This window comes from Cebidichthys violaceus, unplaced genomic scaffold (genome assembly GCF_023349555.1).
Source record: "Cebidichthys violaceus isolate CVI_PGR_0920_01 unplaced genomic scaffold, fCebVio1.0.p SCAF_4, whole genome shotgun sequence".
NCBI classification, from domain to species: Eukaryota; Metazoa; Chordata; class Actinopteri; order Perciformes; family Stichaeidae; genus Cebidichthys; species Cebidichthys violaceus.
The window spans coordinates 7,256,923-7,268,584 of record NW_027176594.1 but is presented as its reverse complement, the minus strand read 5'-3'; the positions used below and the strand labels follow the sequence as shown (position 1 = coordinate 7,268,584).

The following is an 11,662-nucleotide window of genomic DNA, read 5'->3' as shown; positions in this document are numbered from 1 at the left end:
CAAATGATGGCAGGGAACTATGACTGCCAAAAGCCAATGAGAAACTGAAGAAAAAAGAGCAGTAGGCCAATCCATGCGCACATGGGGCTGGTTTAGCTGAACAACCTATCAGCAATAAGAACTTCTTTCCAGGCGACTCCTCGCATGCAGTAGACTTTTTTATTTAGATTAGTATATTCTGGTACCCATCATACCAGACTGGTCCCCCTACTAACGAACGATCATATTATATTCACATGGGTCTTATAGTGCGTGTGCCTGTGCTGCTCAATGGTTTGTTTGTAGATTTTATGGTGATATTGTTTTCCCCACATTTCTGCAGAACTGTTTATTACAAGTAAAAATTCTGTATTTGACAGGATTTTATTTGATCATTTAAATAATATTGTATATGGCTTACTTTATCTCTGCCCTTCTCTCCCTCACACCACACACCACGCACACACACACACACACACACACACACACACACACACACACACACACACACACACACACACACAAATATCTGTAAATTGACAACGGCCCGATGTTTAAGATTATAGCAAGGTTCCCCCGCCGCTTGGTGCTTTTATTAAAGCTCAAACAACTGGTCCATAAGGTTTTCTCCGAGAGGGGACTGTGTATTGCACAGGACCAGCTCCTCCAGCCTGTCTCTTCTGTTAAATAGCCTCTCAAATGAGGTATCACAAGGCATGGCTTCTGAGTGCTTCTTAAAAGTCAGCCACGTGAACACTCCTAATCCACAAAACATTTGCTATTCATCATCATTCATAACATTGTTGTTAATTTGCAGAGCTGCAACCATTTCATTGTCAATTAATTTGCTGAATACTTTATCCCAGAGCCTGCAGGAATGTCTTCAAATTAGCGTACTTGTTAAACTCAAAGATATTACGTTTACAATTGTGTAAGATCATAAAACCAGAACCAACTAATTTTAGGGGGCATTTTTCCTTTAAACACGACTTAAAGGGGAACTCCACCAATTTTACCCATCTAAATCTGTTTACAGGCCTTTATCCTCACTAATATGTCTGTTGGGTTATTACATGTCACAGAAAACACTGTGTCAGTTTAAGTCTGACGTGAAGTGGAGTCGATTTGTTTTATTTAAGACCTTTAAGGAAATGAGTCAGTGATGGTTATAGACTACATGTTTCGTGATCATTTATAAAATTCATGTCAAAAATAGATTTCATTGGCCAAGATGAGGCTAGAGCACTGGTTGTTGGCCTTGTTTGGTCTGAAAAGAGCATTTTCGCAATCTAACATAATAAATCCATTGTAGTGCTTAATGAACAGCTTTGTCATTTGGGAGTTTTCTCATTTCTCACAGGATAACTCTGGATGAGCATGCTGCTTACATTGGCAGTCTTACAGCAAGGCCCATGCAGGATGTTTCTACCACATGACATCAAAAAGTTTATAGGTTAGAGATTAAAGGGGGAATTCTTTCATTACGCTCCAGAGTGGCCACCCTCAATGCAATTCATTAAACTGCCCATTTTGAGATGTGCAAGTCATTTCATCACAGACACTAATGGTTTGTTATGTTAAATGAGAGGTTGTGGTCATCAAAGCCTGAATAGGGAAGCTTTAGGTCTGTGGTATGCAAACAGCCGAATCTGCCCCTCGAACAAAAGTTGGCTGCATGAAGTTTTCCATTTCTATTTTTTTTTACATCATTTTTCATGTATCTGTTTTATGTGTTGTATAAAACTGTGTGAATACAAGCTTATGTAAATCCCAAATATGTAAATATGACACTGTTACATCTAATAATAATAATAATGAATGCCTTACATAAAGAGAGACATGACCGCTGAAGCTTCTGTGCGACAGTACATTCTGCATTAGCATTAGCGTTTGAACAGTACAATGCAAAGTGCTGAAATTAAATCTATAACAACACATATAAAAAATATCTCCTGAACTTCAAAAGCAGTTTTGACTCCTTTGTTTTAAATGTTTTACCTGAGCAAACAGGTGGCAGCCGATCAGAAGTTATGCATATATTTATTTTTCCAGGGCAAAGGCAACAACAACAGTATTTTAACCATAAATAATTCAACTGTTGGGCACAATGTGATGACACAACATCTTCAACACCTTACTGAACACAGAATTGAGCTAAAGTCAATCCCATTAGAGGTTGCTTTTGGTTGACTGTGCTGCTGAGGACTGAACGTCGTGCTCTCATTTGGGACTATAAGGGAGCACAAAGAGCTCCTGAATTAAATGAAAAAGAAGAGAAAAAGTAGTAGTACAATCTAAAAATACTCAGTTACAACTAAACGAATGCATTCAAATAATATATTAAAAGTTAAAGGACACAAATATCAGCAAAATGTAAAAGTATCAAAAGTAAAAACACATTCAACATAATTGCACCTCAGTGAGCATTACTGAAGCTATTTGCTGCCTATAGGCTACTATTTCGAAGTTTATTCTATAAGAATATTGTATAATGTGATTATGTTGTAAGTAAAAATGAACTCTTTTATGTAACTAGTAACTTAGGTAAATGTAGAAGAACAATAATTCAATCTGAAATGTAATGGAGAGCAAGTATAAAGTAGCATAAAGTGGAAATACTCAACCTCAAAACTGTACTTAAGCACAGTGCTTGAGTAAATGATACTTAGGTTCATTCTGACAGTGGAATCGGGTACAGTGTTGAATTGTTTTTCTCTTCTGTCATTCCTTCATCTATTTGTCTCTCAGAGGTTGTCATAGGGTGAACCTGATGGTACGAGACCAATGATGTGAGGCTAACGCATTTTCCAAAAGCAAAATATGTGTATATTTCCATCGGACGCTCTGTTCCACTTTTTACAATGAATTATATTTTTTGTTTGTTTTTTAAGTAATCAAACACCAACAGTAGTCATGCCATATGAAATAACATTATTATTGTTAATGAACACTTTTTTTCAATTCCCTTTTTTGCTCTCTCTCTTCCACTACATGCTGACATTATTTTGTTATTAATGGAACAACAATCACCAATGTTGAGGTCATGAGATAGAAAAAGACTGAAAGCAATATAACAATTTTCCCTTCCCTCCTCGAATCTATAAGCAAATTAATCCAAAAATAAACTTTGCCTATGTCCATATGATGAATGTACATTTGTAATGTGAGTTTTTAATGGTACTTGCCATATATTCAGTCACTGCACATACTCGTCCAAAGATCCTAATACTCTGTTTATGATAAGCAGAGAGAGAGATAGCTAATCTCATCACAAATCAAGTCCAGCGCACTAAATCCATAGGAACTCAACAGCCATGAACTCAGACAGTTACAATGTATATACTTGAGCTGCACTTAGTTTAACAAACAAAAAATGGTATTCATGTCACGGGGTGTGGTGGTGGACCGAAATGCAGACATGACCAGGGAATGCAGAGTGAAAACAGAAGGGTTTAATGTGAGGTGGACACAAAGGGAAACTTGACAGGGAACAGCGAGGAAATCCAAAGACGCCAAGGTGAGAATCGAGCAGGACAAAGCAGGGCAGACAGACTGAAGGAGGAACCGGGAGGGTGATCCAAACTGTATACAGGAAGACAAGATGAGAACAAAGGAATCAGTACTCAGAATACATTACACTGAGCAGCCGAGAACAAACAGGATACCGAGGTGGTTGAAACAACAATGATCTGGCAGCAAATGGATGTGGAACCGGGGTAGATATACTGTTGGATGATGAGTAGATGAGAGGCAGCTGGGTGGACTGGGCAGGTGAGTTGAATGAATGTAATCAGGAGGGAGCTGGGAGGAGACCAGGGCGGAGCCACACACAGACAGAGAGACACAGGAGGCAAAGCCTAATCGTGACAATTCAGGCAGATTGCAACATTTAGGCACATAAAGCACTTTAATAGATAATTTACAGTAAACCTTTGGTAATGTTGCATTTATGCATTCTGGCAGATTTAACAGTGTACCTTTTTTGACCATTATGGGTCAAAACTGGTCCACCAAACTAATGAGCACAAAAGGCAAACTCATGTTTTTTTCTCCAGATTTTCAAAATAACGGTCATTTCCAAAAATGTTTTTAAAGTGAACGTATTACACAATGAGGCAATTTCGTCTGTATGCTCATACGTACTAATATTACAAACAAGCCATGTGCACCGAACCTGTTAAGTGTGTTTATTCAAATTGTACAATTGTACTGACTGATTGATTTTAAATGCTTGTGTGAGATGGGCCATTTGAGCTCCCAGTTCCCCTAACAAACCACTAATAATTTTATACAGAAGCTACAGAAACAATATCAGAACAAAACACGACTGACCTAAAACTGACCTCATTTTCAACTCTGCTTCCGGGCATGTGCTTGATTTGACTTTGTAATGTAGAAGAAGAATAGTGAATACATTTGAACATATTGAAACAGGGCTGTAATGTGAATATGTTTCAGCAGGTCCTTTCATCTTTAGACATCCATGAAGTTTACCCATAATTCAAATGCTCAACGTTGTCCTTTGTTTGGTAAAAAGCAGTACATTATGTACTGGTATCTGATTTGTCTGCAAGTGCAGCATCTCATGATGATTTTATTTTTCAGTTGTTAAGGTCAATGAGTTTTGGTGGTGAAGTTTGCTGCAAGCATAATAGTTGGAAAGCTCCCACTTCGACATGCATAAGAGCTACAGCATCTCTAACCCAGTGTCTGCTCACACTGCCTGGCCTAGCACGCATGGCTGCCATGTAATAGCCTGAGGCAAACAGACAATGTACTGAGAAACAGGGTTTTATGTATGTTATGTTACTTGTTACTCTTTGCACTCTCCTTGCATTATTTATCCTTGTATTAAACAAAGTAAATTTTAACTCCATATAAATAGCCTAACCATAAGATAAAAATATAAGAATGTTGACGCATGTTTTTGAGTTGGGTGACACAGGCTTTGATGCTGGAATAATCAGATATAGTATGCCTCACTCAATCCTAGTAGAAGAGAACCAGCATTGCGATACACATGCAAAAACAGCATCACTACAGGAAATTGTATAATGCACTCATGCTACAGCGACAATAGAACATTTGTATTATTATGATTATTAGAAGTAGTATAAGTATTATTATTATTAAGTATTATTATATATGTGCCCAAATGTAGGCTTAACCTATTGCCACATTCAAGTGCTCAGCATTGTGCCATCCCAATAAAGAATTGTCTCTTGTTTGCTCACATAATTTATGATGCTCCACAGGCCTTAAGTGTATTGAGTGCATTCTTTTAATATGTAAACACAGTATTTTATCACAACACTTTTTTTTATAATTATCTGTAGATCTTTCTCATTAGACCATCGAATATTGAAAATCTGTCTTAGTTCAATTAAACTACCATGACACACGACTTAGTTGCAAAAGCACAGAATGGGGGAAAAACGACGCATTTTTACTAGGAAAAGGATGGCACCACGGTGTAATCCAGTAAAATTACAAATTACGAGTCACCATGAATGCAACATAAATGGGCGGGGCCAGTATGGTCCAATAGAATGCAGCAGCCAGAGACACGTTGAACAGACCGCAACAGACATGTCAGCCTCCACTGCGTAGAGAACAGCAGCATAGTGAGCCTATACAACTGCACTCAATCATGGTAAGTTTACTGATATATTTGCTTACCGAGACGTTGATGTCTCTTTTTGTTCAGCTTTATGTTTTACCAGATTACTTAAAGTTGACAGCGGCTCCTCGCTTACTTGTTGGCTGTCTAAATTAACGTTATATAAACACTGCTATGGTTCTCTTTCAGGTTATTTACTTTTCTTGTGTTATCTCAGGTTGTTGCGGACTCGCATTCCTCCGACACAGGTACCATCCTACGTGTCAGAGGGCCGCTGGAGTTCAAATGTCACCTGGACAGCACAGATGGTATGTTCATAGACATTTTTATGCTACTAGATATTTTATAGTTGGATACTATACGGTTTAATATGGAGCAGTTTAAGTCATACTAGCATGATTTCAGTGCCTATAGCGCCTTCCTGCTGTGTCCTTCTCGCATGCTGTATCATTTATGTATTACGAGACGCATCTATACATAAAGTAAAGTCTCTACAACCGCACAATGTAACTTTCCTAAAACTACCTGCGTGGTCATAGCCAGGATTTTAGTACTACTGAAGCCTTTGGTGTCTTCACTGACTGCTCACCAGTGGTGTCCACTCTAAAGGAACAAGCTGGTATGGAAGAAACGGGTAGAAAAAACAAAGTAAAAGACTTATGGTAATATTCAAGTTGTGCTAATTTGATAAAGATTAATAAAAGTTCAGTACAGTGTCACATAAAGATGTGAACTGGTTGTTTTAACATTGACTAAAAGATAAAATGCATAAAGAATACATATGGCAAAGAGAATAATACAATGTAGTAATTGGTAATGGACTGATATTCCCTGTCTTCTTTCAGCACGGCTCATGCACAAAGTCATCTCGAGAACATTTGAGATGCTTCAAGCTCAGGTGAAATCTGAATCATGTGTTCTAACAGTCTGTGACAGTCCTGTCATTGTTTGGCCAAACAGAGGTGTTTATGCAACACCTGAAGAAATAACTTCAAACACACTATGTGAAGATATACATCAATGGATTCAGTAAGTTCACTTTTTAAAATATTTTCTTTTTTGTCCTCAACTTTTTGTATTCTGTGTCTGAATTCTAATTACGTTTTTATTTACTTCAGGTCAGATAAACAGGAGGCTGCTGGCAAGAGATCCGCAAAAAAGAAAAGCAAAAAAAGTTCAGCAGCGGTATGTACACGTCATGTTTATTGAGATGTTTTTTGCATCATTAACTGTACCAAAACTAGTCCCCATATGAACCAATAGGTATCTGCCTCAACAGCTTAGTAGTGCTTTGTGTTGTAGATGACTTTAGTTGGACTTTAGTTTAGTTTCATAATTAAATATCTTCTGGTTCTTTTTTTAGTTAATTGATGAATAGCTTGGTTTTTGTCTGAAAAAGTTTGCCAGAGCCAAAGTTGAGGCCTTCACATGTCTTCTTTTATTTGACCAATAGTCCAAAACCCAAAGATATTCAGTTTTGTTTGTGATAATGTAACACAGCAGAGGATGGTTTGTGTGCATCAAACTCTGGGTTATGAGCCCAGCATGGTTTTGCTACACCTCTCTGCTATTCCCCCCAGATGGGACATAAACCCACACTTCCTGTCTCAGGATGCCAGTGTCTCATCCATTAGTAGGATAGCCCCTGCTCTTGTGTGTTATTAACACTGACACTATTATTGTTTCTAGATTAATTTTCTGTGGACAGGGATAGCAGTCTTTGTGTAAAGTACAATCAAGGAATCATGTTCAGCACCTGCCTGATGTTGTTAGCCTACACTGCAGATGAATTGTATAGTTTATACAATATTCCCACTTGTGGCCTCCATCAGGGTGCAGTTTCTCAAAAGTTAAAGGTGATGTCTTCAGATGTCTTGTTTCGTCCGACCAACAGTCCCAAACCTCAATATATTCAGATTACTATCACAGAAGCCAAAGGAAAAACAGCAAATACTCATATATGAGAGGCTAGAACCAGTTATATTTTAGCTAACAATTAATTAATAATACAAATAGTTGCAGATTAATTATTTGTCGATTGATTAATTATTTCAGCTCTAAACCTAAGAACTTTCATGAATGCCTCATTGACTTGATGGTGTCTGTGTGCCTGTGCTTGAATATAAATTCACCCTTGTCATTCAGAGTGTCATTAACCTTCGCCTGATGATGGAGGCGACAAAGATGGGGCCCCTTTCAGCCCCAATACTCAGCAGATCAGTCCAGAAATCCCACTTCCTGTCTACAACTCTTCCTGTGGACTGCGTCGTCCGTACCGCCGTCAATGAAACAATCAAAGAGTATGTCTTACCTTAAAAAAAAATACGTTATATTACTAACCAAGCTCTGAATCCTCACTGCATCAGTGTGAGTAAACATGAACTCACCGTCACCAGTCACCAGCCACTAACATGAATACTTTTGCTCACTGTGAAAGATTTTTCTTCTGGCCTTGCAGTGCCTTTGAGCGCCTGTTGGAGGCGATAACTCATCAGCTGTGTGAGATGGAGAAAGTGACCCTACAACACATGAAGGGGACCACGCTGCTGGTACCTGAACCGCTCCACTTCCTCCTTCCAGAGCCAAAAGGGCTAGTGACTGTGGTTTACCCTGCAGGAGTGCCTGACAACCAACTGGAGACACAACGTGAGGTAAGACTCACTTACTGAGAGTCTTTAATTCCCAATAGAGACACCATAGAGATGAATCCTCAGGTTCGGGCAGTGGATCTAACTCATTGTACTTACATGAAATTGCCGTAATTAAAGCATGGAATTGTCATTCCTTAACTCCTGATTTATGTTCTTTTTTTAACATATTTATTTCATCTTATTGTACACAAAATCTGTCTAAGTAGGAACTGCATCAACAGTTTGAGCTACCAGATGACTGGCCCTATTTTAGAAGAGCCAATGCTTACCACTTTCCCAATGAGCCCTACAAAGATGGTTACCTCCGAAACCCTCATCTGGTCCTCGCACATCCCACGCTGGACAATGGAAAGGTGCATCTTATCACCAGATTAAACTCTATCTCCTCTTTCGTAGATGGATATTGAGATGTCCTCTGCATGGAATCGTAATATTGGCTTCTCTGGTGTGTGTATTTTCTCAAGGTGTACTTGGTCCAGGGGATCTACAGCTATCACCACTACATGCAGGACCATATGGATGACAATGGCTGGGGCTGTGCTTATCGCTCCCTCCAGACTATCTGCTCCTGGTTCCAGCAGCAAGGCTACGTAGAGCGGGCCGTGCCCACTCACAAAGAGATCCAACAGGTACAGTAGTAGTCCTGTAAATATGACTATCACAATACCATGGAAATGTCCAAATGGCCCCTTTCAATGGGCTCTCACCTTTCCAGGCTTTGGTGGATGTTGGAGACAAACCGGGATCCTTTGTTGGATCACGCCAGTGGATCGGATCCATTGAGGTTCAGGCTGTTCTGAACCAGCTGCTTGGGGTCACTTCCAAGATCATGTTTGTGAGGTGTGTTGTAAGACGTCTATGGATAGCAACTTGTGTGATTATGTACTGTATGTACATATTATTTGGATTCATCTGATGTTAAATGCTTCTCTTTAGTCAAGGTTCTGAGCTGGCATCCAAAGGCAGGGAACTGGCCAACCACTTCCTTACTGAAGGGACTCCCATCATGATTGGTATGGTGGATGTCTGAAGAGTTTCAGAACGGTTCCTAAATTATTACATTACATTACATTACAGTCATTTAGCAGACGCTTTTATCCAAAGCGACTTACAATAAGTGCATCAACATTGGTAATCAAAAGAACTACTAGTCACCAGAAGTCATAAGTACATTTCCTTTTCCAAACAAGCATCTAAGAGCATGAAGCAGAGCATAACTCAGAGGCAAAGTACAGTGCAGAAACAAAGAAAAACAGTTAGTGCAATAAGTAATATGAATACAATAAGTGCAACAAGCTAGTATGAATACAATAAGTGCTAAGTGGAAGGCTCAGGGTAGCACTTCCTAAAATTAATTTAGCAGACACTTTACAATTGAGAATCTATCTAGACACCGTAGATGCATCTATGGGAGAAATTTTGGGGTTAAGTATCCTGCTCAAGGACAAATTGACATGAGAATACTAGAGCAGGGGATCGAACCACCGACCTTCTGAAAGGCAGCCCTGCTCACCACTAAGCCACGGTGTCCCCAAATTATGCTAAAAGCATTTAGGCATTTAATTCAACTGTAACAGCTCTAACAAGCTTTAAAACCAAAAATGTGTGTACATATTTTCCTATAGTACATAATCTTTAGACAAACAATAATAGTACGTAAACTATAGCAACATGTTATTGTTATCTGGTTAAGAAAAAAAGTAGTAATTGTATCTAAATCATACAAAGACATACAAATCTAACGCAGCCTGGGTAAAACTGTGGTAAATGTTTTTCCTAAAATGAATACAAGCTATCTTTTCATGTTACTTTTTTCTGTGTTGCAGGAGGGGGAGTTTTAGCTCACACTATTCTAGGTGTGGCATGGAGTGAGACCAGCGGGCAGATCCGCTATCTCATCCTAGATCCACATTACACAGGAGCAGAGGACTCGCAGGTTATCACAGACAAGGTAACTGTTACAATCATCTACGCTGGCTGCAGTTCTCTCTGTAAAGTACACATTTTCTTGTACTGCGCCGTGTTGAATGTGACATGAATGTTATCTTTCCCAGGGGTGGTGTAGCTGGAAAGGAGCAGATTTTTGGGATCAAACTGCGTATTATAATCTGTGTCTTCCTCAGAGGCCAAAAGTCATCTGAGCTCTCACAACCTTTCAGACAGACATCCTCTGACATTGGTAAAGCATTCACAACATTTTGGAGTGAGATTTCAAATTTGAGTAATTTCTGTAATGATGTAAAATTTCTTGAAATGTACTTTTACGGTTTTGGTCATGTGCTACATAGATCATTGTCAACAAAGGCACAACAAGAGATGGATGGAATTTGTTATTAAAAAGAGAAATTGATCATGTTCTGTACTTTATTACCATTTAATAATACAATGGCTGGTGAAATCATTTCATTCAGAAATATGTTTTATTATTGCTTTGTTACCAGTAGAGAAATTGCTGATCTTACAAATAATTAAACTTCCTTTTAAGTTACAGACTAGAACTGAAATTATCAACCGATCAATTAAAAAGGTGTGGTTTTGCCCATTTTTTTTCAAGTGAAAATGCCAAATATTCCCTGTTTCTAGCTTCTGAAGGTATAAGGATTTAATACTTTGTCATACATGACAGTAAATGGAATGTCTTTGGATATATATATATATATATATATATATATATATATATATATATATATATATATATATATATATATATATATATATATATATATATATATAAAATCAAATCCTCATTTAGCTGTGTAGCCCCTGGAAACATTTAAAGGACCCCCAGGGGCTTGTCCTACTCTGAGAACTATTTGTGTTTGTGCCTGAATGCAGCCTGTCTGTCAGCAGATTAAGGGAAAACAATCCCTCCTTGTAATTGAGTTTTGACAACCAGTCAGTTGTCAGAGTCAAATGGATGCTTTTCTCTTCTTACTAGGCATAATAAAACGTAACATTTTCTTAAAAGTCTGTAGAGCTTAGACGGGGCAGTTCATTTTCCAGAAACATATTGTCACTCTTTGTGTCTCCATGGGCCGATTGTGTAGCTATGGGACTGCCACAGAAATAACCCCCACTCAATCCCCATCTCTACCCATCCTGCATAGGCATGTAAATTCTATGACAGTGACCAGACACAGGTTTATACGATAGATTCACCCAAGACCTATTGTCCTAGGGCATTGGCATTTCGTTAGTGTGTGTCACTTCTAGGTCTAACAATGTTATTACCAGAAAACCCGTGACAAATTATAATGTCAAGGGACGCGCCTTCAGATAATCCCCATTCTTGTTAATGGGTATGCACTAGGGGGAGCAGTTACTTTGGCATAATAGATCCCAAAGGAAAAACTAAATGGCCTCTTGTCTATTCCTCTATCAAATCTGATTATTGAAGTGTTTAAGGTGTTTA

General features: G+C 38.6%; 1 protein-coding gene across 1 annotated transcript; it reads left to right on the top strand.

Annotated features, from left to right (window-relative positions):
- The first annotated feature begins 5,563 nt into the window (after positions 1–5,563).
- ufsp2 (ufm1-specific peptidase 2) lies at positions 5,564–10,600 on the top strand. The gene is made up of 12 exons (XM_068726980.1): positions 5,564–5,632; positions 5,817–5,907; positions 6,445–6,628; positions 6,718–6,784; positions 7,745–7,899; positions 8,058–8,250; positions 8,457–8,603; positions 8,715–8,879; positions 8,966–9,090; positions 9,187–9,263; positions 10,077–10,201; positions 10,305–10,600. Exons 1-12 carry the CDS (start codon positions 5,630–5,632, stop codon positions 10,389–10,391), a joined length of 1,419 nt encoding a protein of 472 aa, XP_068583081.1. The 5' UTR covers positions 5,564–5,629; the 3' UTR covers positions 10,392–10,600.
- Positions 10,601–11,662: the final 1,062 nt, after the last annotated feature.

Bases quoted from the DNA above. Each gene is read 5' to 3' on its own strand.
- ufsp2 (XM_068726980.1), top strand. The intron at 6,629-6,717 runs GTAAGTTCACTT...TATTTACTTCAG, and splicing joins GATATACATCAATGGATTCA to GTCAGATAAACAGGAGGCTG. The intron at 9,091-9,186 runs GTGTGTTGTAAG...GCTTCTCTTTAG, and splicing joins TCCAAGATCATGTTTGTGAG to TCAAGGTTCTGAGCTGGCAT.